The sequence below is a fragment of the Zonotrichia leucophrys genome, chromosome 11, assembly GCF_028769735.1.
Source record: "Zonotrichia leucophrys gambelii isolate GWCS_2022_RI chromosome 11, RI_Zleu_2.0, whole genome shotgun sequence".
In the NCBI taxonomy this organism is placed as follows: domain Eukaryota; kingdom Metazoa; phylum Chordata; class Aves; order Passeriformes; family Passerellidae; genus Zonotrichia; species Zonotrichia leucophrys.
Genome location: NC_088181.1, coordinates 3,322,794 through 3,347,534, shown reverse-complemented (window position 1 = coordinate 3,347,534; position 24,741 = coordinate 3,322,794). Strand labels below are relative to the sequence as shown.

Sequence of the window (24,741 nt, the reverse complement as noted above, 5' to 3'; positions counted from 1 at the left end):
TTTTTAGCTCCAAGTAAAATTATATTGAAGCTGTGTTCAAAATTAATATGGAGCTTGACCCATTGATTCTCATTTCTGGCTTGAAAAGATGATATATTAATATGTATTGAGGTTCATAAATGGATTTACAGCACGTGGTTTTTTAAATACTTTTGCAGTGGAATTTCAGGAATATTCTTCTTGCTGTTTCTGATGCACTGATGTCTGCAGTGCATTAAAAAGGTGATATGTGAGTATGTGTAGCTTAGGGAATTGAAAACCTCAATAAAGAAATCTTTTATTTGTTGTCTGTCCCTCAGTGCTGATCTCCCCCTGCAGAGCCAGATCCACGTTCTGCAGAGCTGCTGAATGCAGTGTGGCAGTGGCAGAGTCCTGCAGGGGCTCTGAGCTGCTCAGGAGGTTCAGGGGCAGGGGAGGGGGGTCAGGAATTGCCCTCTGTGGTTACACCATGGCAGAGGTTCTGGCAGCCCTGAGCCCATGAAATGGTGGCAGTGTTTATATGAAATTATCCACACTCTGGGCTGATCAATGTGTTCAGGACATTCCAAGGATCACCCTGGAGCAGGTTACAGTCAGAAGGTTTAGGTGTGATTGTTCCTTGCAAAGGTTTCTTTCATCCTTTCCCACTTTGGTCTGTATTCAGCTTTTGTCTAAAAAGAGGATATATGCTCCTCATCCTAAAATAAATTGATAAAGATGGTGGGAGATGAATTGTTTGAGAGCTTGGTGAGCCTGTGGTGTGTAACCAAGATAATCTTTATCTCTCAGTACTTGTGGTAATCTGCAAGGACACCTGAAGCTGCAGTGTGGGATTTGATAAATATAGAAGCATGAGTTCAAGGCATCCTCTCCAAAAATCAAATCTCAATTATGATGTTATTTTTTAAAGGATTTGGATGTTTCATATGAAACTGATATGGAATGTTCATAGATTTGCATTGCCTTTAAATAAGTTTCATTTCTTTTTTGTACAGCTCCCCCCTTACAATGAAACAGTTTCATGTGGTATTAAATCCACAGGTAAGTTTCATGATGGTAAGAAATCAAGATTTTTTTTTTTTAAACTTCAAGGTTGTGACACTTTCCTGAGATTTACTGTAACCTCTCTTTGAATACAATTGTTACAACTTGCTCAGCACCTACACAGGCATAATTAGGTTGGATTTTTAAACTTTCCTGAATGATACCTGTGAGAGGTTTGGAAAATCCTGCATTGAACTTCAGCTGATTACAGTGGGCATCTTATTCCTCCTTCCCTGTGCTGCCCAGTCAGAGCCCTGTGCAGACACTGCAGGATGTGGCTGTGAGGATGAGGGGGCTGAAGAGCCACAGCATGAGAATCCTCTGACAGTTACAGCAAGGCTGCTCTGCAGGCACTGCTCTGCTCTGTGCTCCCTTTGGCTCTTGTCTCTGCCTGGCTTGGCTGTTTGCTGGAGAATCCTGGTTTGGTTTTTTTAATCTCTTGATGAAGGTGTGACTTGATTGAAAACTAAATTACAGAGTTCCCCTGTTAAAGCTGTAACACTCACAGGTCTCCTCTGCCTCAACCCCAAAACCTGCCCTTACTTCAGGGTTGCAAGAAGTGGACAGGGAGGTGGGAGCTGCCCTGGCATCCTCACTCTGAATAATTTTAACCAAACTTCCACAGAATTTTAAGCAGCAGGTAAAATCAGGTTTTGATTTATTCCCTGAACCAAACAGCAAGGAAGCTGAGACCTAGACAGATGTAAATGAAAATGACTCCAGGTCTCCTTGGGAAATCATGGAAATATCTGACTGAACATTTTCAAAAGTGCTCAAAAGAGGACCAAACCCCACATTAGTGTTTGAGAGCCCCTGGTCATTGTCCTTAGAGACTTTGGCCTTCCTTTGAAAGGTAAACAAGATAGGCAGTCAGAAAGAAGGACCAGAGATCTCATTGGAGAGCAGATCAGCAGCACTTCTGACAATTCAGAAATTTTATTTAGTACCAGTTTTAGGACCCTGAGTAGTTCTAAATAGGAGTTGGACAGGTTCTTTAAAAAGACCATCTGGTGTGAATTGTCTGTTGCTGACAGGGGCATCCAGTCATTTATTTCTTTGTCTAACTAGATTTAAGTTTTGTTCTTTCAGACTGAGATTTTAATGTTCACAAGCCATACAGAAAGATGGTTTGTACAAATGTCTTTCAGATCATTCCTAGACCTTGAGAGAACCCTTCCCAGCCCTGAGATTAGGTAATGACAGCAAATTAGGTTTTGCTTGAAAAATGTCTTTAACAATCTTGCACTGTACTGTGCATGCACGTTATCACTGTGGTGGCTGCATAGGAAGCTGTGCAAACTAAACTGGAATGCTTGGTCATGCAGAATATTTGTATTTTTATATGATGACACACACTTACCATGTTACCATTCCCCATAGTCTTCATTTTTTACTGTATTCTCTTCAGTGTTTAACTTGATTTCAGAATCAGAAGATCTGTTAACACCTCCTAGGAGTAATCAAATCATGGTTTAAGCTCTAATGTGCAGAACTCTGTTCACACTCATTAGTGCTGTGCATTCACAGATCTGGGGTTGTACCCAGACTGTCCTTGGAGCATCTGCTGGTGCTTGTTTCAATATGTGTGCCATGTTGTTCATGGCACAGAGATCTGTTTCAGTCCATTCAGAAATAGAGCTGTGAACTAGATTGAAACAAAGATGCCCTGAAGCAAAGTGGAAAGTCAAAACAAATCAGAAAAAGTATTACCTCCTATTTTCCTCAAATAAACTTGACACAATCTTACAGCAAATGAGCTTCTGCCAGTCATTGCACAGACTAACTGCACAGTAGCTGCTGGTATTTATTATTCTAATCCTGCTGTGAGGTACAGAGATTAATTGCTCAGCTGTAACTTCCTAATTTGTTTGTTAAATGCTACAACATCAGTTCTGCTCTTGGCAAGGTGTCAGCCTATGATGTTGTGTAAGGGATGTGTTGTGTTTTCTGCTCCCCACTAGCCCTGAATGTAAAAACTAGAAAATAACTCCCTTAGATGATTTTTGCCAGGTTAGTTCTGGGTCCCACAAGTGCTGGGGACAGAGGAGCAGGACAGGGGTGCAGAGGGGACAGCTTTTACCTTGACTCACCCACAGAGGGAAACCTCATTCTTTGTTCTGAAGCAATTGCTGTTTTCTAGAGCTTGGATTTTAGAAAAGAAGTAGTCATGAATTATTTGAAGTAGTAGGGATTTGAAATGTGCCCAGAAATTCATTTTTGTCAAAGTTGGAGGAATATTGGGTGTTAGCAATTGTTGCCTGTGCTTTGTGCTGTTGTAACAAAGAGTAGAAAGAGCCATAAAGAGATGAACCTGTATACCTCAAATAGTCAGATTAATAGATCAGTGCAGAAAAGCAATTAGCATCTTTTTAATTTGTTCATTAAATCATAATGTGTTGGTATTGCATGGATAAGTCAGACCTCAACACACATTGTATGTTTGTTACTCCTCATTTGGTATTTAAAAATGCAGATTCTAGTTCCCTTCACATTTTTTAAACCTAAAATATTTGTTAGCAGATTTTTCTAGAAAATATCCAGAACTGCAAAACTTTTATATTGACAGCCATATATCAAAATAATCCCTGCTAGATTGTTTTCCCAGAGGATTTTTTTCCTTAGGTGTGTGAATAACTTCTTTTCTGGGAACTGTTGGTTGCTTTTTGTTGTGTTTAAAAAAAATCCACCTCATTTTTAGTGAGTCTGTACTTGCAAATATGTATTTGTTGATGTCATGCATAATGTAAGTGGCACAAAATCTGAAAAGTTTAGTGCTGTATCCACTTAATTCCTTTGGAATTAATACCTGGTGTTGTTTGGTTCTGTAGTAAGTCTTAAAAATTGGAAATGTATGTTTAAACCCCCATCGTTCAGGAAACACAAAATATTAAAATGTAATGTCCTTGGAACAGTAGCATACATATCATAAAGACCTGCAGAGCTTTGAAATGTCAGCTTACCTTCAAAATTCCTGAAACTTTCATTAATTTTATATCTTTACTCAGTAGTTACTGAAATAGTTGTAGCTGAAGTATTCAGTGTTGCCACTTAGCACACATACATTATAACAAGAAATAAATTCCAGGAAATTGCAGAACTTGGTGGCTGAAAATATTTTGTGATACTGAAGCCTGCCATGAGAATATTTCTTTAGTTCCAGGGTAAATAAATAAATCAATAAAACAAAAAAAAAACCTGTTCATAAGTTTTCAGTACAATTCCTAGGGACAAGTTGAATGCTGATTTATGTTGAGGAATGTGTTGTGTTTTGTGTCATAAAATCCTGGATTCATGTATATCATTAGTCTCTCATGGTAATACATTTAATTGTGACAAAATTATTGAAGTTATAAATGAGCTTGGAGGCTCGAAAGCTTTAATTGCAGTGTGCCATGCAATTAATAAATATATTTTTCAGTTATGTTTAGTTGTGATAAATCCCACCAGAAAAAAACCAAACCCAGCCCCTCAAAAAGCAAACCTCACATATGGGAAAGTTAAAAAGGAAAAGGCTTAGATTTTGTAGTTGTCAGTTGAACAGACTGGCTTGAAAAAAGCATGGAATTAAGTGTTACACCGTATTTCACAGGCAATTACCCAGTAATTCATTTAACACAGATTATTCCTATAGACCTTGGATTTTAATAGTTTTCTTTTGAGGGGAATTTAATTGGGATTATGTGCAGGATTCTACAGTGATTTGGAAATTACATAACCCTGGTTAAGAAAACCTGAATCCTGCTCTGCTATCTTTAAGAAAATGATGTTTTGAAAGTTGTCCTGGTTGAGAATGAGAATTCCTTTTGTTTGGGGAGTGTACTTTGTTTTGTCAGTTACAGCAAAATAGGAGAATGAATCTAAAAGCTACAAAAGCAAGGAAAACAATGTGATTCTCTGACTGAGATCTGCTTTCTCTTGTCCAGGGGAAGAGTATCAGAGAATAGAATTTGGTGTTAATGAAGTTATCGAGACTCAGTCATCTGTCCTGAACAACACCGACTACAGCATTTCGAGCACTCTGAACCCTCAGGCTCCAGAGTTCATTCTCAGCTGTGCACCCGCTCAGAAAAGCCCAGATGATGCTCTCAGCGACACCACCTACAACTCCATTGACTGCCAGTTCAGTGACCCCACCCTGGCTCTGGACAGCGGCTCCAACGCCGAAAACGACGCCTTGCCTGGGGGCCTGGGGCAGAGGGAGAGGAAAAAGAAGAAGAAAAGACCCCCTGGGTACTACAGTTACCTGGAAGATGTCCCTGACGGCGTGGCCGCCCCTGAGGCGCTGGTGAACGGCCACGCCTCGGCCGCGGGACTCAGCAGCGCCGAGGACGCGGAGCTGCCCGGAGACCTCCCCTCGCTGGCCACGCCGAGGACTTGCAGCAGCCCCGGCAGCTCCGTGGATTTCCTGGGCGGAGCTGCGTGTGCCGAGCCCGGCCCCGGGGGCAGGACTGGCGGGCAGGCCGAGCTTTGCCGCCTGGCTCACTCGGAACAGTTCTGCCTCCCCCCGGAGGCCGTCAGAGAGAGCCCCCTAAGGACAGCTGTTGTACAGGCCTATGCTGGTACTGATACTACTGAAACTCTGGGCGTTGCTAATGGACAAACACTTGAATCCTCCTCTGGTGAGGACACGGCTGCCAATGGGGTAGAATTGCACACTGTGGAAAGCTCTGACTCAGACCAAGCTAAGCCTGAGGAAGCTTCACCTACTACTGAGGCGACGGTCCCGCTTGCAGGATCAGTCCCTGTTAATCAGCCTGCAAAGTCGTGGGCTAGTCTTTTTCACAATTCCAAGCCCTCTGCTTCCACATCTGTGGTCTATGTTGAGACTAAGTATACCCCTCCTGCCACATCTCCTCTGGTCCCTGAAAAACAGGTTGAAGTCAAAGAGGGGCCTGTTCCAGTTTCAGAGGATCCCGTAGCCATAAAGATTGCAGGTATAGTTACACGCACGAGTGGATGTTCCACTGCCAGGGTTTAGCTCTGCTTGTGAACAGGAGTGTGCAGAATTGATAGAGAACATTCCTCTGGTAACGAGCTGGCTGTTCAAACACTGCATTTGAATTAGGCAGTTTGTATCCCCCTGAGTAAACATTCCATGTCATTATCCCAGGTACAGGGAAACTCTTGCTGCTTGTCAAACAACTTGTCAGAGAGTCTGTGGAAGTGATCTCTGGTTTCAAATGGGCTGTGTGCTGTTACAAAAATGAGACTATGTTAGGTTTGTATGAAAATGGTGTGTTACATTATCCAATATTTACAATTTTGTAGTATTCCATTGCAAGAAGAGCATTACTGTATTTATACCAAAGTAGCTGAAATTCCTGGGCACTAAACAGCAGTTGAAGTGTAATGGCTACATAGGTCTTTCTTCAGAAATTTCAATTCAGAAAATAACTATATTTACTAAAATGCTTCTTGAGCGTCTCTCCTTCCAATTTAACCATTACAAACAGTATTGCTTTATCCATAACCAATACTTGCTGTTCCCAGTTCAGGAATAACCCTCAGGAGCTGTCCAGAGGGGACATCAGGACAGGGAATGAGTGATCCAAAAGCTTTGACACCTGATCATATTTGTGCTCTTAATGGGAAATGCTGGACACTGCAGGCAGCTGCTTGTGCAGATTCAGCCAGGAATGGTGAAGTTCTCCCAGCTTGGGTGCATTTTGTGTCACTGACTCACCAGTGTTGGAACCAGAGTAATTATTTTAAATCTGTGAAGTGGTCAGTGTGAGATGGCTCTGTGCAGAGTCCTGCTGTTTATGCCACAAGCTCATTTACAGGTGCAATGCTGCTTTGAAAGTGGCAGCTTCAGGTCAGGTTTGCACTCTGAACAGAAGCTGAGCTGGAGATGATGTTCAGAGTGCCCATAACTCTGTGCTGCCTCTCTTCCCTCCTTACTCAGCAGTGGTTTCATTACTCAGAATTGTCTGTTGGGAGAAAAGCTGTCAGAAAAATTTATATTTCAATGTATTTTCCACTTAGGTGTCACAAACACTCTATTACAACATATATATATATATATATATATAGGTGATTACAGTCTGTATAAACCCATATGGAGAATGTTTTCTCAAAATCTCAAGCTATCATTTGGTAATGATTTTTAATTTAAAACTCTTTTGTGACCATCATAAAGCTAGGATTGCTTGCCATAAATGGAAAAGGTTTTTTTCTCTTGTCCAAGTTGTTCCAGCTGTAAGTTAACTTTCTAGACTTTCACTATTTCTGTACTATTTTTTGCCACCAGGTGGGAGCAGAGCTTTTTATTCTGTCTTCACTGTAGTAAAACACAAATGTAACTTTTACCCAGTTTTCTTCTGCACCTTCACTATTAGCTTGCTCTTTGGGCAGAGGAATAATCTGAATATAGATAAAAGGAATTCATCTGCCCATTGTAGCTGGTTTAGGTAGGAGTTATTGCTGCAATTCCTGTAATTCAGATGCTGCTGGTTTTGGTGTAAAATGTTTATTGAAGATCTGAATGCCTTGTGATCAGTGCTTTGCTCTGTGGAAAAAGGTGTTTTTCTTTATTTTCTTTATATGTACTCAAAAAACAGATACCTGAGTGCTTTGTTCATCCTCCCACACTCAAAAATGTGCTACAAGAACTTCAGTTCATGCTTTCCAGACAGATCACTGCTGTGTTCTGTAGATATTTAATTTCAAATCTCCTGCCTCAGTCATCATCACTGGGAGAGGCTCTGTGTGTTTGTCAGCTCTGTTCCTTGCTTTCCCTGTGGCTGAGTTGAGATCCCCCTGTTGGATTTGCTGGGAATTCAGCAACTTCAGCTCATTCCAATGGGAATGAAATTTTTACCACAAGTTCCATGGGGTGCTGGACACAGGTGAACTCTACACCTGAATTAGCAGGCAAAATTAACAAATCAAATGAACAAATCAAATGAACAAATCAAATTAACAAATCAAATGAACAAACAACCCAGTGCTGGAGTGCCGAGTTCCTTCTGCACAGTTTTTATTTAGAACACAAGAAGAGGAGTTGCTTTTCCAGGGACAAATTGTTGGTTTGTACTCCAATTTCAGCAGTTATTACAAGGGAGGTTAATGATTCACAGGCACCCTGGAGATCATTTAATGCTGCTTAATTCAGCCTGCAGAGATCTGGGCTTGCTTTAGTCTCAGAGACAGAAGCTGCACAAGGTAAGGAGATGATCAGGACTAGAAAATAAACAGAACAGACAAATTTCATGTAATCTTGATGAGAAACAAATACAGAAGAGGTGATTTTAGCAAATGCCCAAGATGCATCTGCTGTGCAGGTGCAGAAAGGGACAAGTGCAGTAATTATGCACCACAGCCTAATTTAGATGCTAGGACAAACATTTTAATAATTAATATCTGAGGGATAGTAAGGTCATAAATTTAGATGGGTAAAAATGTGACTCTTCAGGGCTTTACTTGCCACATTTCACAGCTGGTCCCCTACAATTGTAACCTGATAATTAATAAAGCCTTATATAGTGTTGAAAACAAGCTAAGGAAATAAGTGATTGGAAAAATATCAATTCTCTGAGTAATCTTTTAACTATTCTTGGTGATCTTAGGAAGAACTGCAGTGAGAGAATCTAAACCAATTTTCTGAATCATATTTTCTTGCAGTGTTTTTACTGTGGGTGATGGAGGTAACAGTGCCCATAAAATCTGTTTACAGCAGAGAGGATTTCAGGTGAATCAAAGAACAGAAACTTTTAAGATCTGACTAAATCTGGAATGATTTTAAATTAGAAGGAAGGGAATCCAATAAATGCAAGTGTGGAAAACACCAGAACACCAAACCAAATGAGAGTACAATGTGAAGAACTAATGGTGGACATATTAGACAAAAAGATCTGGAAATTCTAGGGAATTGATGAGTCTCTTTAGAGAGAAGAAAACAAAGTTTTTTTTCCCAGTGTGTGTTAATACCAATTTACATGGAAAACACAGAAAATAACAAATTCTGCTGTGGAGGATTGATGCAATGGCAGTCGTTGGGCTTTCCTTCTGAAGGAAAATTTCATGGTGCAGCAGCAAAAATGGAAATAAGATTTAAAAACCATGTGGGTAAACATGAAATATTCAGAGTTAATTTGTGTCAGATGATGTTGTTGGCACGACCATGGTTGTAAATCTAAATTTACAAAACAAATCCATAAAGAAGATGGTGATTCATAAAGTGAAGAAGATCACTTCTGCCAAGGCTAGTGATAAAATGAAATTAATTCACATTGTAAGAAAGGTGTTTCAGTGTTATATAGTAGAAGATTTTTTCTCATTGTAAAGGTAGGTAAATGCTAGAGCAAGGAGTTGTGGAGACATCCAGGATCTGGGCGTTTTATAATCTTCAGAAATGCAGCCTTTTGTACATTCAAACTTGTTTCTTACAGGAAATGGTTTTGTTTAGGGACATCCAGCAGTGTTTTTACTGGGATTTTTTAGGCCTTGTCCAGATTTGAGGAAAGGTCAGTGACAGAGGCAATATTCTCTAAATCAGGGCCTTAATCCAGGAGTTCAGTTCTGACTTGGAACCACCTTTATCTCTTCAGCATGGGCACCACATCCACGGGACTCCTCTTGCCTTAAACTTAATTTTTTTAGGAAAACACCTTGCTAAAAAAAATGTGAGAGGTAATTGTAATAACAAAACCCAATGGATGAACTTCAGCTAAATGCTTTCTGTTTACCAACAGAAATATCTAAACATTTCACAAATCAGTACCCTCCAAAAGAAATAAATTTTCGGGGTGATGACATGAGCTTTCCAACAGGTTTTGAAATGTTAAGATTTTCTCACAGTCTGTTTTTCTTTTGATACATTTGTAAAAGTTCTTTAGTTACTGTGTGTTAATGTGAGCTGGAAATGTGCTGCTGGATGTAAATCTGCACAGAAACCCAGGTCTGTGTTAAAAGAAGCAAAACTCCAGCAATGGCACTGGAGCCTTTCCCAGAGCAGCTTTGTGACCACAAGAGGATGCTAAAGGGCCTCTTAATGCCTTTATTGAGCATGATGCAAAAACGGGCAAGAAAAGAGTTCATGTAAAAAGTTCTTGGTAGACACAAAAAATAGAACTTTTCCTGTTACTTTTATCCTTATTTTCAACAGTGATGAATTATGTTAGCAGGAATATTGTGTGTGAACACAGTTCAAATGTTGCTGCTCTGACAGTACATTCTGAAGCACTTTAGCAATAATTTAATAACATATTTTAGCCTTCACTAGAAAAGAATCTTACTCTGCATCTGTGCTACCTCATCTTCCATTTTACATTTCTTTGCTGTCTGCTCTTTCAGGTGGCATGTTCTTTATGTAATAGACAAGGGAATGAAACTTTTTTATTTTTTTGTCCATTTTGTTTGCTTAGAACTGATGTTATCTGCAGGAAATATCATCTTATAGATAGGGAGATAGCTTGGCAGCAGCAGGATGTGGATTTTGTTTGCAGTTCTGCCATCTCCTCTGCTTTTGTACCTACATCATGTTATTTATCTTTTTAGTCCTGTAGTGAACAGCTCAAATTCTTTCAGGTTATAGCATGTAAAACCTTTACAGCTCCTCACATTTATTATAAAAACAATTAACCCCACTGGTACACAATTGCTGTATTTACTTGCAGTTTGTATTTTGTCTTGTATACACCTTATTTTGCAAGTTTAAAGTATATGAGCTCCAATATTTTCTTTGAACAGTTCTTATTTAGGTTTCTAAATAACAGGTCAGGATTCCTGGAAAAGCTCCTTTTGTTGTTCTTGGTTTCATAACTGGGACAGACTAATGTGCAGTGGTTTCTAAGTGTTCAGCTTGGGTTTTGAAAGCAGGAAAGAGCAGGAATTACATTATGCAAGGCTGTTATCTCGTAGATTTTGGAAGTGTTAAATAAAACTGTGTGTTCTGAAGAGCAGAGCACATCAGTCTGTGTGTTTGCACTGAGATGATTTTGTTGTGAGATTGGTAAAACTTCTGAACTGAAACTGCTGCACTGACTACACCCCTCTTCAAAGCAGGAAAATGTGGGAAATACTTCATAAAACTGGTGACAAGTGATTCCAGCTGATTGCATTTTATATCTGTGTATGTATCTATGTAGCAATGTAAATAAAATATCTGGATTTAGGGAAACAAACACCCAGATCAATAGATCTTGCTTTGGAATGATCAGTTTTGTGTCAGCATCTCCTGCTCTGAATCCCTGGATCTTCAGTGGAAGAAAAACGTCTGGTTTGGAGTGGGAGCAGTGAATGGAGTGGGAATCATCTGCTGAATGAAATCATCTGGGAATCTTCCTCATTGCTTTGAATTTCTGTCATGCTGCAGCAGATATTTGTGTGATGTTGATGCTCAATTTGCTGTTTCTCATTCTGCAGAAATACTGGAAAATGTAAGACTAATACATAAACCAGTGTCTTTGCAACCCCGAGGGCTGATCAACAAAGGAAACTGGTGCTACATCAATGCTGTATCCTTCCCTGGGAAAAATTCATGCTCTTAATTGATATTTTTATATTCTATCTGTCAGAGTTGTTTTGGATTGCTCTGGTAAGTATTTTATAGAAGTGTTTTGTTTTCCCAGATCCTGCTGCTGTGGTTAAAATGTTGAAGTGTAGCAGGCAGAAATCCAGGGGGATTTTGGATCATTGAGCCTGATGTGCAGGGTTGCCCTGCAATCCTGTTTGCAGTTTGTCAAAATATTTCAGAGCTGTAACTTCTCCTGACTGAAACCCTGGTGATTTCTAGCAGTGTTTCCCCTTGATTCTGTGCATCCATTTAAATGGTTATTTCTCTTTTGCACTTGCAGTAACTGTTCTTGCACTTGGGCTTTGTTTTGCAGTTTTAAGTGGATCATTTGGTTTGTGCTGAGCAGGTTGTCACTGTTGTCTCATCTGTGTAAAGCAGCATTTAATTTAAATTAATCCTACTACAATCTTCCATATGGAAGATGAGTTTGTTTTTAATGAATTGGAGTTGTATTCCCCTGCAAAAATAACTTTTATCTTGAGGAACAGAAAGCCCCTTCCCTCTATGGTATATTATGATATTAATAAAAATATTAATAATTAAGAAAAATTGTCTCCCATGTCAGCAAGGTGACACTTGGGATACTTCCAGTGCTGGTGCTGCTGGTGAAAAATGTTAACAGCAATTTCAAGACTGATCATGGCAGATCCTAATGAACCATTTCTAGGCCAACAACTGTGCCTTAAATAAAGCTTTTATCTCACTTAACCAGTTCTGCACATTTGGTTATGTACACTATATATCTTAGCTCCCATTTTTCCAGTCTTGAGGTTTTACATTGGTTTTTGCACATTGCAGGGGATCAAATTAATCTCTCTTCAGCTGTTGAGATCAATGCCTTATTTTGTCATTTCCCTTTCCCTCCAATTTTTTAGTGCATTTCTTCTGTTCACTGCTCTCACCAAATTATGATCTTTTTAGATTATTATTCTTCCAGCATATCTGGAGTTTTGCAGGTTGCTCCTGACCCTTTGCAGTGCAGAATGTCTCACATCTCAGCAGGTTTTGCTTTGCTTGCAGGGGTGACTCAGCACCTTTAAGTTTCAGCTGGTTTCTTCCATTCTTCTCAGAAAATGTGTTCCAGGTTATCTCCTGCCAGTTTTCTAATGGTTAATTCTCTAAAGTCCTTCCTATGGAAGTTCTTTTCCTCTCCTCCTCCTGGATTAAGTTTCCTTTGCCATGAATTCAAGTTTTTGCCATGATTAAAATATCAGTGAAATCACTGCATGTTCCACGATTTTTAATACAATTTCTGTATATTGGTTAATGTTGTGATAAAACTTCATCCTCTTTTCCAGTTAAATTCTCGGATTGATTTACTTCATAGGGAAAACAGAGCTGTATTTTTATTGTTTTGCATATAACTGAATATTTGGTTAATACACAGAAGCCACTTTGTGCATATTTCCTTAATGCCACTGCATAGACCCTGCAAGCCTTGGTTGCTTGCCCTCCAATGTATCATTTAATGAAGTCCATTCCAATGTATTCCAAATCGCAGAGGCCGTGCACCTCCACACCAATGCTAGACAGTTTGTAAGTAGCTTGGGAAAAAGGAATCAAACTCTGGGATCTGGCTGAACTCATCCAGAAATACCTCACAATGGCTGTTGATAAAAGCTGATCTGTGGCCAGAAGTTTTTCGTGGGTTTTTGGGTGACACTTTTATAAGAACTTGGTGTTTTACAAGTGCTTGGATTGTCAAGGAAGAGAATTCCTGTTGCACTGGGAGATCAGTTTTGTGTGGTTTTTAATGTGCAAAATTGAACTGTGGGAGGTGCAAGGACCAGCCCAACACCTGGGTTTCACTGCAATGATCAGGTGGATTTTAATGTCTGAATTTCACCCAGTTTTCTCTGATACTCTGATTTTGTTTGTTTTGGCACTCAGAGTGTTCTAATTTCATTATTTGTTCTTCTGAGTGTTAAATTGCTGCTCATGGGATGTGGCTGAACTCATCCAGAAATACCTCACAATGGCTGTTGATAAAAGCTGATCTGTGGCCAGAAGTTTTTCGTGGGTTTTTGGGTGACACTTTTATAAGAACTTGGTGTTTTACAAGTGCTTGGATTGTCAAGAAGAGAATTAATTCCTGTTGCATTGGGAGATCAGTTTTGTGTGGCTTTTAATGTGCAGAATTGAACTGTGGGAGGTGCAAGGACACCTGGGTTTCACTGCAGTGACCAGGTGGATTTTTATGTCTGAATTTCACCCAGTTTTCTCTGATACTCTGATTTTGTTTTGGCACTCAGAGTGACAGTGTTCTAATTTTATTATTTGTTCTTCTGAGTGTTAAATTGCTGCTCATGGGATCTGGCTGAACTCATCCAGAAATACCTCACAATGGCTGTTGATAAAAGCTGATCTGTGGCCAGAAATTTTTTGTGGGTTTCTGGGTGACATTTTTATAAAGAACTTGGTGTTTTACAAGTGCTTGGATTGTCAAGGAAGAGAATTCCTGTTGCATTGGGAGATCAGTTTTGTGTGGGGTTTAATGTGCAAAATTGAACTGTGAGAGGTGCAAGAACACCTGGGTTTCACTGCAATGATCAGGTGGATTTTTATGTCTGAATTTCACCCAGTTTTCTCTGATACTCTGATTTTTTGTTTTGGCACTCAGAGTGACAGTGTTCGAATTTTATTATTTGTTCTTCTGAGTGTTAAATTGCTGCTCATGGGATCTGGCTGAACTCATCCAGAAATACCTCACAATGGCTGTTGATAAAAGCTGATCTGTGGCCAAAGGTTTTTGTGGGTTTTTGGGTGACACTTCTTCTAAAAACTTGGTGTTTTACAAGTGCTTGGATTGTCACTGAAGAAAATTCCTGTTGCACTGGGAGATCAGTTTTGTGTGGTTTTTAATGTGAAAAATTGAACTGTGGGAGGTGCAAGGACACCTGGGTTTCACTGCAATGACCAGGTGGATTTTTATGTCTGAATTTCACCCAGTTTTCTCTGATACTCTGATTTTGTTTTGGCACTCAGAGTGACAGTGTTCTAATTTTATTATTTGTTCTTCTGAGTGTTAAGTTGCTGCTCATGGGATCTGGCTGAACTCATCCAGAAATACCTCACAATGGCTGTTGATAAAAGCTGATCTGTGGCCAGAAGTTTTTTGTGGGTTTCTGGGTGACACTTTTATAAAGAACTTGGTGTTTTACAAGTGCTTGGATTGTCAAGGAAGAGAATCAATTCCTGTTGCACTGGGAGATCAGTTTTGTGTGGTGTTTAATGTGCAAAATTGAACTGTGGGAGGTGCAAGGACACCTGGGTTTCACTGCAATGATCAGGTGGATTTTAATGTCTGAACTTCACCCAGATTTCTGTGATATTCTTGGATTTTGTTTTGTTTTGGCAGTCAGAATGACAATGTGCTAATTTTATTATTTGTTCTTCTAAGTGTTAAATTGCTGCTCATGTCCAGTGGCTTCCCTTCTGTTTCAGTGTTCGTTTAATGAATGAGTTCACTAATATGCCTGTGCCTCCTAAAGCAAAGCAAGGTGAGTGGGAGCAGGGGCACAAAGCAGAAAATGGTTGGGAGAAGCCTGTGGGGTAAAGATCTGCATGGGGGGGGAAAAAAAAGGATTTTTTCCTTCTGTTTGGTGGACCAAGTGTAGAAGTGCAATAGGAACAGTTTTTCTTGAAGGTTCACTTAACTGTGAAGATGCCTTCTAAGAAAATGCCCTTTCTGAGAAAATCAATTGATACTCCCTGCATTTTCCTCCACTTCCTTCCTTCCTTCCTTCCTTCGCCCTTCCGCCACTTCCCGCCACTTCCGCCACTTCCGCCACTTCCGCCATTCTTCCGCCACTTCCTCCATTCCTTCCGCCACTTCCTTCCTTCCTTCCTTCCTTCCTTCCTTCCCTTCCTTCCCCCCTTCCTTCCTTCCTTCCTTCCTTCCTTCCTTCCTTCCTTCCTTCCTTCCTTCCTTCCTTCCTTCCTTCCTTCCTTCCTTCCTTCCTTCCTTCCTTCCTTCCTTCCTTCCTTCCTTCCTTCCTTCCTTCCTTCCTTCCTTCCTTCCTTCCTTCCTTCCTTCCTTCCTTCCTTCCTTCCTTCCTTCCTTCCTTCCTTCCTTCCTTCCTTCCTTCCTTCCTTCCTTCCTTCCTTCCCTCCTTCCCTCCTTCTCCTTCCCTCCTTCCTCCTTCCCTTCCCTCCTTCCCTCCTTCCTTCCTTCCTTCCTTCCCTCCTTCCCTCCCTCCCTCCCTCCCTCCAACTGTTTGTTTATCAGATTGCTCAATTCTGCTCCTTAAATCCTGAACATTCACTGATTTGGAACAAAATGTGCCCAGAACAGGTCCCTTAAGCACTTGGAGCTGCCTGCAGGAATATTATCCTGCCTTCTGATTCCAGTGGGAAAACTTCAGACAGATCTGATTTCTCCTAATATATATTTATTTATACATATTTAGGCTCAGTGGTGATTATGGAGTGAGGAATAGCATATTTTTTGATGCAAATAAATGATCTTAAAGCTTTCAGCTGTTTAATCTTCATTTTAAGCCAAGTCTGTTGTATTGCAAACTTGTAGAAACAAGCACATTCCTGAAACTATTCTTTATGTAACATGATAAGGAAATATCAGGAGGAGCTGGTTGTTGCAGTGATTTCCAAGCAGTTCAGACATTTCTGTGGTTTCTTTCTGTGAAACAAATCTTGCTGGCTTATGCAACTGATTTTACTTGTAGGTCATTTTCTTGTGTAGTTTTTAAGTACAGTTCTGAGGCCTTGTATTGCCATTAGTGGAAGGTTTTGTCAGGCTGTTCTTGGGGTTTTTATTCTGCAGTGAGCAAAAGGGATCTGTTAAAAATGCAGATACAGGAAGGTTTAAGGATGTGTTCTTCAAAAGAAATGCAAATAGCACTAAAAGTGTTCTTTTATGATGGCTGTTGATATTCTTGTTAATCTCAGAACTTTTCCTATCTGTGAGTTTATGCAGGGTGATATGTTTTAAAGCAATGAGGGTTGTGTCTTAATACTTCTGAGCTCAAAACCCCAAATTACAATTAAACCATTAGTAAAGAAGTGCTGGACTCCAAAACTAGTGATGTGTGAAGAGACTATTAAGGTATAATATAAAAAAAACCCTTTTATTTATTATTTCTTACATGAATTCTCTTTCACCTTGCAGCTTTAGGTGATAAAATAGTGAGAGACATCCGACCAGGAGCTGCCTTTGAACCAACCTACATTTACAGGCTCTTGACAGTGATAAAGTCAAGTCTGTCAGAAAAGGTGAGACTTGAAATCCTTCCCTTGTGCCACTGCATTGCAGGGCAGTCCCAGCCCTTAAAAACTGCAAAAAACCTCAGGCTCTGCTGAAATACCCAAAATCAGCTCATTGAGAGCTCATGGTAATAAAGCTCGACTGTCTTGGGACCTGAATTACAGAGAAATCTTAATTACAGGTTTGGCAGTTTGATATGTCAGAATAATGGAAAAATTACTGTTGGAATGGAACATCTCTTTTTATAATGGAGTTACCAATTGATTTACATTTAAGAAATGAGCAGTTGTTCATTTTTATGAGGAATTCAGTTAAGACTGATTGAAGGTCAGGTTTAATTTCAATATAAAGAAAAGATAATAATTCAAACCATCCTTTGATTTGGCCTTGGCTTGACAGCAACTTTTAATAGTGGCTGCAAAAGAAATGGAGAGAAAAAAAATCCAGCTCAGACATTAAATGGAATTTGTATGGAGAAAAATGCAGAATTCTTGTAGCCATTGTAGAACTGATGTGTGTATTTACTGCTTAACTGGGTAAAAAAAGAGTTTTGTCTTATAATAAAATGTAAACTTTATTTGACATAACTTTAAGTAATTGCTAAATTTATAGGAGAACGCTGGATTTGTTCAGTGTCATGAACCTTCTGTTAAAAGGAAACCATGAAAAAATCATAGAATTAATTGAAAAAAAAAATATTTTGTTCAGGGCAGGCAAGAGGATGCTGAAGAATACTTGGGATTTATCCTCAATGGACTACATGAAGAAATGCTGACCCTCAAGAAACTTCTCTCTCCACATAATGAAAGTTAGTGGATTTTTTTTTTTTTTTAAATAGCAAACAATTAATTTCAAATATTGTTTTTGTGCAGGGTTGCCCTGCAATCCTGTTTGCAGTTTGTCAAAATATTTCAGAGCTGTAACTTCTCCTGACTGAAACCTTGGTGATTTCTAGCAGTGTTTCCCCTTGATTCTGTGCATCCATTTAAATGGTTATTTCTCTTTTGCACTTGCAGTAACTGTTCTTGCACTTGGGCTTTGTTTGTGCAGGGTTTGTTCCATAATAGAGTAGTGCTTGGAGTAGAGGTTGAGATAGGGATAGAATTTCATGTTTTAGAGGATTTGGACATAAGCAAATCATATTTTGGTAAAATCTGGATACAGTGGGTCCATTCTGCTCAGTTTATGAATGATCTGGGAAAGGCACCATGGCTCTGTCAGTACTCTGAATTGTCAATCCCATCCCTGTTCTCCTGAACAACAAAACTCAATATTACACATTTTCCTGAGCATTACCTGGGGCTCACTCTGGTGTTGTAGTGTGTTGTTAAGTTTCTTGTGTTATTCCCCCAATTTATGTATTGTTCTCCCCTATTATGTGTAAAATGGTTTCGTTCCCCCAGTTTTTCCCGCCAGGCTACCCTGTCAGCTAAGTTGCTATAGTAACCGCTATTCATAGTTGCCGATGTGTAATTGCTCCTCCCCTGGTTTCCCTTATAAGTGAAAGTTGTCTCCTCCCTGGGCCCAGTCAATCACCCCCTTTCTCCTCCCAGGTTTCGAGAACCTTCTCCTCTCTGGAGATGGTGGCTGGCTGGGGTCCAGGACACCTCCTTTAACCTTTTGATATTGGTCGTCCATGGATGTCAGTCGGGAAGTTTTCCCCTCACCTTCCGATTGGTTCGCCCTTACCCCCCCCCCCTCCTTTATAATCCTGTTTTCACCCCCTATGAGAAAACTTTTTCCCAGTTAATTTCCCCACGTTTAGATCCCGCAACACCTTCAATAAACCGATGTTTAACCCCCGGGGAAATGGTCAGCTCCGTTCCTCCCCTATACCAGCGGTGTGAGGCACAGCCCGAGGCCCTCAGACGCCGAAGGGCGCTGGCCAGGAATTGCAGAGGGGCGTCGGCCTTTCGCCCTCAGCAGTCGGACTCTAAACTTCGGGCCACATATGCTCCCCTCAGCAAGACTCTGGGATCAGCCCTGCCATTTATAACACATAAATGTTATAATTTATAACATATAAATGTTATAATCACAGTGTCAGTGATTTCTGACTCTCTGTGGGAGTTCAAAAGTACATCAGTGTCTTTTTCACTGATCTATAAACCAACTGTTAAAATCTTTCTTTTTCCATCTAATACACACCAACATAGTAAATTATATGAAAATTCTTACTGACAAAGTTGGAGAATTTGCTTTGAAAGTATTACTAGAATTTGTATGCTGAGTTAAATCTCATTTTAGTTTATAAAGGCTTTAGCTTGAACCCCCTTTACAAATAAAATCCTGCAACCCATAGCCAAGTAAGAATTCAGATCACTATTACCCAATTTCTCTTTAGCAGAGAAAAATCCTAAAATTTTTTAGGATATAAACTCATGCCATATTTTGTTCCTTAGCTCTGTGCAGTTTATAACCTGAATTTGGCACAGGCTGAAAAAATATTTGCTGAGCTTTGGGTTCCCTGTGAAGAAATGGAGTTGGATTTAATAATGGCATCATTCTGTTGTTGCCAGAATAACACTTGGCTTTCTAATTTTCTACCCCTTAAGTTTACTACTAAAAATATATCAAATTTGCATTTACATACATCAGTGAGTGCCTTCTGTTAACACATGGATGTGTCATGCAGGGAGCAAACCTAAAATATGCTTGTTCTTTGTTAAATTAAAAAAATATTGTTTTTTTTAATTAAAATGATGACGTGATTTTTGGGTTTTATATGGGAATTACTGAGAATTATTTAGGGATTTTCGGGGGAATTTTTAGGGGTTTATTGGGAATTTTTAAGGGATTTTTTAGGGAATTTTTGGGATTTTTTTAGTGAATTTTTGGGGATTTTTTAGGATAAAAATTTTTAGGGATTTTTTGAGGGATTTAGCATTTTTGGGATTTTTTTGGGAACTTTTAAGGAGTTATTGGAATTTTTTGGACATTTACGGGATTTTTTGGAACTTTTTTTGAATTTTTTAAATGAATTTCTAGCAATTTTTGGGAGATTTTTGGTAATTGAAAAATATTCAGGGGATTTTTTAGGGTTTTTTGGGATTTTTAATGGGATTTATTGAGATTTTTTAATGGGATTTATTGGGGATTTTTGGGGACACATTGGGGATTTTTGGATTTTTTAATGTTTTGTGGAGACTTTTTGGGACTTTTTATGAATTTTTAAAATTTTGGGGATTTTTTAGGGATTTTTTGGGATTTTTAATAGGAATTTAATGGATTTTTAAGTGGGATTTAATAGATTTTTGGGGATTTTTTAGGGATTTTTTGGGGATTTTTATAGGATTTTTTAATGGTATTTTCGTGGGTTTTTAATAGAATTTTTTTGGGGGATTTTTTAGGGATTTTAGGGATTTTAAATAGATTTTTAGGTATTTTAGTGGTTTTAATAGAATTTTTAGGGGATTTTTTGGGGATTTTTAGGGATTTTTAATAGGATTTTTAATGGTATTTTCAATGGTTTTGAGAATTTTTGGGGATTTTTTTAGGGATTTTAGGGATTTTTAATAGGGTTTTTAATGGTATTTTTCATGGGTTTTAATAGGAATTTTTGGGGGATTTTTTAGGGAACTTTTTAGGGATTTTTAATGGGATTTATTAAGATTTTAATGGCATTTTCAGTGGGTTTTAATAGAATTTTTGGGGGATTTTTTAGGGGATATTTAATAGGATTTTTAATGGTATTTTAATGGGTTTTAATAGAATTTTTGGGGATTTTTAGGGGATTTTTAATAGGATTTATTAAGATTTTTAATGGTATTTTTAGTGGGTTTTAATAGAATTTTTGGGGGATTTTTTAGGGGATTTTTAATAGGATTTTTTAATGGTATTTTCAGTGGGTTTTAATAGAATTTTTGGGGGATTTTTTAGGGATTTTAGGGGATTTTTAATAGGATTTTTTAATGGTATTTTCAGTGGGTTTTAATAGAATTTTTGGGGGATTTTTTAGGGGATTTTTAATAGGATTTTTTAATGGTATTTTAGTGGGTTTTAATAGAATTTTTGGGGGATTTTTTAGGGGATTTTTAGGGGATTTTTAATAGGATTTATTAAGATTTTTAATGGTATTTTCAGTGGGTTTTAATAGAATTTTTGGGGGATTTTTTAGGGGATTTTTAATAGGATTTTTTAATGGTATTTTAGTGGGTTTAATAGAATTTTTGGAATTTTTTGGGGATTTGGTTTTGGGGATTTTTAATAGGATTTTTTAATGGTATTTTAGTGGTTTTAATAGATTTTGGGGTTTTTTAGGGGGGTTTTAGGTTTTTAGGATTTTGTGGTTTTTATGATTTTGGGGATTTTTTAGGGATTTTTAATAGGATTTTTTATGGGTTTTTATGGGTTTTAAGTGAATTTTGGGGGATTTTTTGGGATTTTTTATAGATTTTTAATGGTATTTTAGTGGTTTTATAATTTTTGGGGATTTTTTAGGGGATTTTAATAGGATTTTTAATGGTATTTTAGTGGGTTTTAATAGAATTTGGGATTTTTTAGGATTAGGATTTTTAAGATTTTTAATGGTATTTATGGGTTTAAAGAATTTTGGGGATTTTTTAGGGATTTTAATAGGATTTTTAATGTATTTTAGTGGTTTTGAATTTTTGGGGATTTTTTGGGTTTTTGATTTTTAAGGATTTTAGTGGGTATTTGTTTTGGGATTTTGATTTTAAAGGATTTTTAATGGTATTTTATGGGTTTTATAGAATTTTTGGGGATTTTTGAGGGGATTTTTAATAGGATTTATTAAATTTTTAATGGTATTTTAGTGGGTTTTAATAGAATTTTTGGGGATTTTTAGGGGATTTTTAATAGGATTTTTAAGGATTTTTTAATGAATTTTGGGATGGTTTTAATGATTTAATGTATTGGGAGATGGGGATTTTTGAGGGATTTTTAATAGATTATTAGATTTTTAATGGTATTTTAGTGGTTTTAATAGAATTTTTGGGATTTTTAGGGATTTTTAGGGATTTTTAATAGATTTTTAATGGTATTTTAGTGGGTTTTAATAGAATTTTTGGGGATTTTTAGGGATTTTTAATAGGATTTTTTTAATGGATTTTTAGTGGGTTTTAATAGAATTTTTGGGGGATTTTTTAGGGGATTTTTAATAGGATTTTAGATTTAGGGTTTTAATAGAATTTTTGGGGATTTTTTTAGGGATTTTTGGGGATTTTTAATAGGATTTATTAAATTTTATGTATTTTCAGTGGTTTTAATAGAATTTTTGGGGGATTTTAGGGATTTTATAGGATTTTTAATAGGATTGTTTTTAATGATTTTATGGATTTTAAGGAGTTTTTAGGATTTTTAGGATTTTTGTTAGGGTTTATTTGGTTTTATGGATTATGATTTTTATGGTATTTTATGGGTTTTAATAGATATATTTTAGGATTGTATGTTTTTGGTAATAGATTTTGTTTTAGGATTTATTTAATGGTCATGGTGGTTTTAATAGTAATTTTGGGGATTTTTTAGGGATTTTAGGGGATTTTTAATAGGATTTTTTAATGGTATTTTAGTGGGTTTTAATAGAATTTTTGGGGGATTTTTGGCGACGCGTTACCCTCAATTATTCCTATTGCCTTTTCTGTTGTTTGTATTGAGTTTTTCACTTTTCCAATCCTTTCTCTGTGTTTCCCCTCCCTGCAGAGGTGTCGGTGTCCAACGGCCCTGAGGCCCAGAGTGTCCCCAGGGAGGAGGAGCAGGGTGAGGGCAGCGAGGATGAGTGGGAGCAGGTGGGACCCCGCAACAAATCCTCGGTCACGCGCCAGGCTGACTTTGTGCAGACGCCCATCACCGACATCTTCGGGGGGCACATCAGGTACAGTGCTGTTCCTGCAGCTTTGGCACTTGGAATGGTTCAGGCTTGGAAAATGTCTGAAATTAAAAGTGTGATGTGAGATCCCAAGCCTTGAGTTGCATGTGGAAAAGGATTTCCCTAATTTTAGTTCTTGCCCATTTTTATGACCTTTGAGGAATCTGATCTCATGTTATGAGAGACAATGAGATTCACATTGTTTTATCTTAATTTAAGACATCTTTGGAAACGTCTTAAGTGAAAAGTGTGTTGTGAGATCCCAAATCCTGAATTGCATGTGGAAAAGGACTTTCCCAATTTTAGGAGTTTTTGCCTATTTTTATGACCTATGATCTCATGTTGTAAATAAGGATTATGAGAGAGAATGAGATTCACATTGTTTTATCTTTAAGATTTAATGTTTTAAATGAAAAGTCTGTTGTGAGATCCTAAGCCCTGAATTGCATGTGGAAAAGGACTTCCCTAATTTTAAGAATTCTTGCCCATTTTTATGACCTTTGAGGAATCTCATGTTATGAGAGAGAATGAGATTCACATTGTTTTGTCTTGATTTAAGACATCTTTGGAAACGTCTTAAGTGAAAAGTCTGTTGTGAGATCCCAAATCCTGAATTGCATGTGGAAAAGGACTTCCCTAATTTTAAGAATTTTTGCCTATTTTTATGACCTTTGAGGAATCTCATCTCATGTCATAACTAAGGATACTGAGAGAGAATGAGATTCACATTGTTTTATCTTGATTTAAGACATCTTTGAAAATGTCTTAAATGAAAAGAGATCCCAAGCCCTGAATTGCATGTGGAAAAGGACTTCCCTAATTTTAGGAGTTCTTGCCCATTTTTATGACCTTTGAGGAATCTCATCTCATGTTATGAGAGAGAATGAGATTCACATTGTTTTATCTTGATTTAAGACATCTTTGAAAATGTCTTAAATGAAAAGAGATCCCAAGCCCTGAATTGCAGGAAAGGAAAAGGAAAAGGACTTCCCTAATTTTAAGAGTTCTTGCCCATTTTTATGACCTTTGAGGAATCTCATCTCATGTCATAACTAAGGATACTGAGAGAGAATGAGATTCACATTGTTTTATCTTTAAAATTTAAGACATCTTTGAAAATGTCTTAAATGAAAAGTCTGTTGTGAGATCCCAAGCCTTGAATTGCATGTGGAAAAGGATTTCCCTAATTTTAGTTCTTGCCCATTTTTATGACCTTTGAGGAATCTGATCTCATGTTATGAGAGAGAATGAGATTCACATTGTTTTATCTTGATTTAAGACATCTTTGAAAATGTCTTAGTCTGTTGTGAGATCCCAAGCCCTGAATTGCATGTGGAAAAGGACTTCCCTAATTTTAAGAATTTTTGCCTATTTTTATGACCTTTGAGGAATCTGATCTCATGTCATAACTAAGGATACTGAGAGAGAATGAGATTCACATTGTTTTATCTTTAAGATTTAATGTCTTAAATGAAAAGTCTGTTGTGAGATCCCAAGCCCTGAATTGCATGGAATTCAGGAAAGGAAAAGGACTTCCCTAATTTTAGGAGTTTTTGCCTTTTTTTATGACCTTTGAGGAATCTGATCTCATGTTATGAGAGAGAATGAGATTCACATTGTTTTATCTTTAAGACATCTTTGAAAATGTCTTAAATGAAAAGTCTGTCGTGAGATGCCAAGCCTTGAATTGCATGTGGAAAAGGATTTCCCTAATTTTAGTTTTTGCCCATTTTTATGACCTTTGAGGAATCTCATCTCATTTATGAGAGACAATGAGATTCACATTGTTTTATCTTGATTTAAGACATCTTTGAAAATGTCTTAGTCTGTTGTGAGATCCCAAGCCTTGAGTTGCATGTGGAAAAGGACTTTCCCAATTTTAGCAGTTGCTGCCCATTTTTATGACCTTTGAGGAATCTCATCTCATGTTATAACTAAGGATACTGAGAGAGAATGAGATTCACATTGTTTTATCTTTAAGATTTGGAAATGTCTTAAATGAAAAGTCTGTTGTGAGATCCCAAGCCCTGAATTGCATGTGGAAAAGGACTTCCCTAATTTTAGCAGTTCCTGCCTATTTTTATGGCCTTTGAGGAATCTGATCTCATGTTATGAGAGAATGAGATTCACATTGTTTTATCTTGATTTAAG

At 37.9% G+C, this 24,741-nt stretch overlaps 1 protein-coding gene across 1 annotated transcript in view; it reads left to right on the top strand.

Annotated features, from left to right (window-relative positions):
- USP10 (ubiquitin specific peptidase 10) overlaps positions 1-24,741 on the top strand; it is a 58,584-nt gene that overhangs the window by 23,327 nt on the left and 10,516 nt on the right. Inside the window, exons 3-10 of the mRNA XM_064723208.1 lie at positions 975-1,020; positions 4,947-5,957; positions 11,389-11,480; positions 12,966-13,075; positions 14,984-15,039; positions 16,668-16,771; positions 17,472-17,571; positions 22,425-22,596. Of these exons, the coding sequence (XP_064579278.1) occupies positions 975-1,020; positions 4,947-5,957; positions 11,389-11,480; positions 12,966-13,075; positions 14,984-15,039; positions 16,668-16,771; positions 17,472-17,571; positions 22,425-22,596 (1,691 nt within the window). The remainder of the gene's footprint in view (positions 1-974; positions 1,021-4,946; positions 5,958-11,388; positions 11,481-12,965; positions 13,076-14,983; positions 15,040-16,667; positions 16,772-17,471; positions 17,572-22,424; positions 22,597-24,741) is intronic.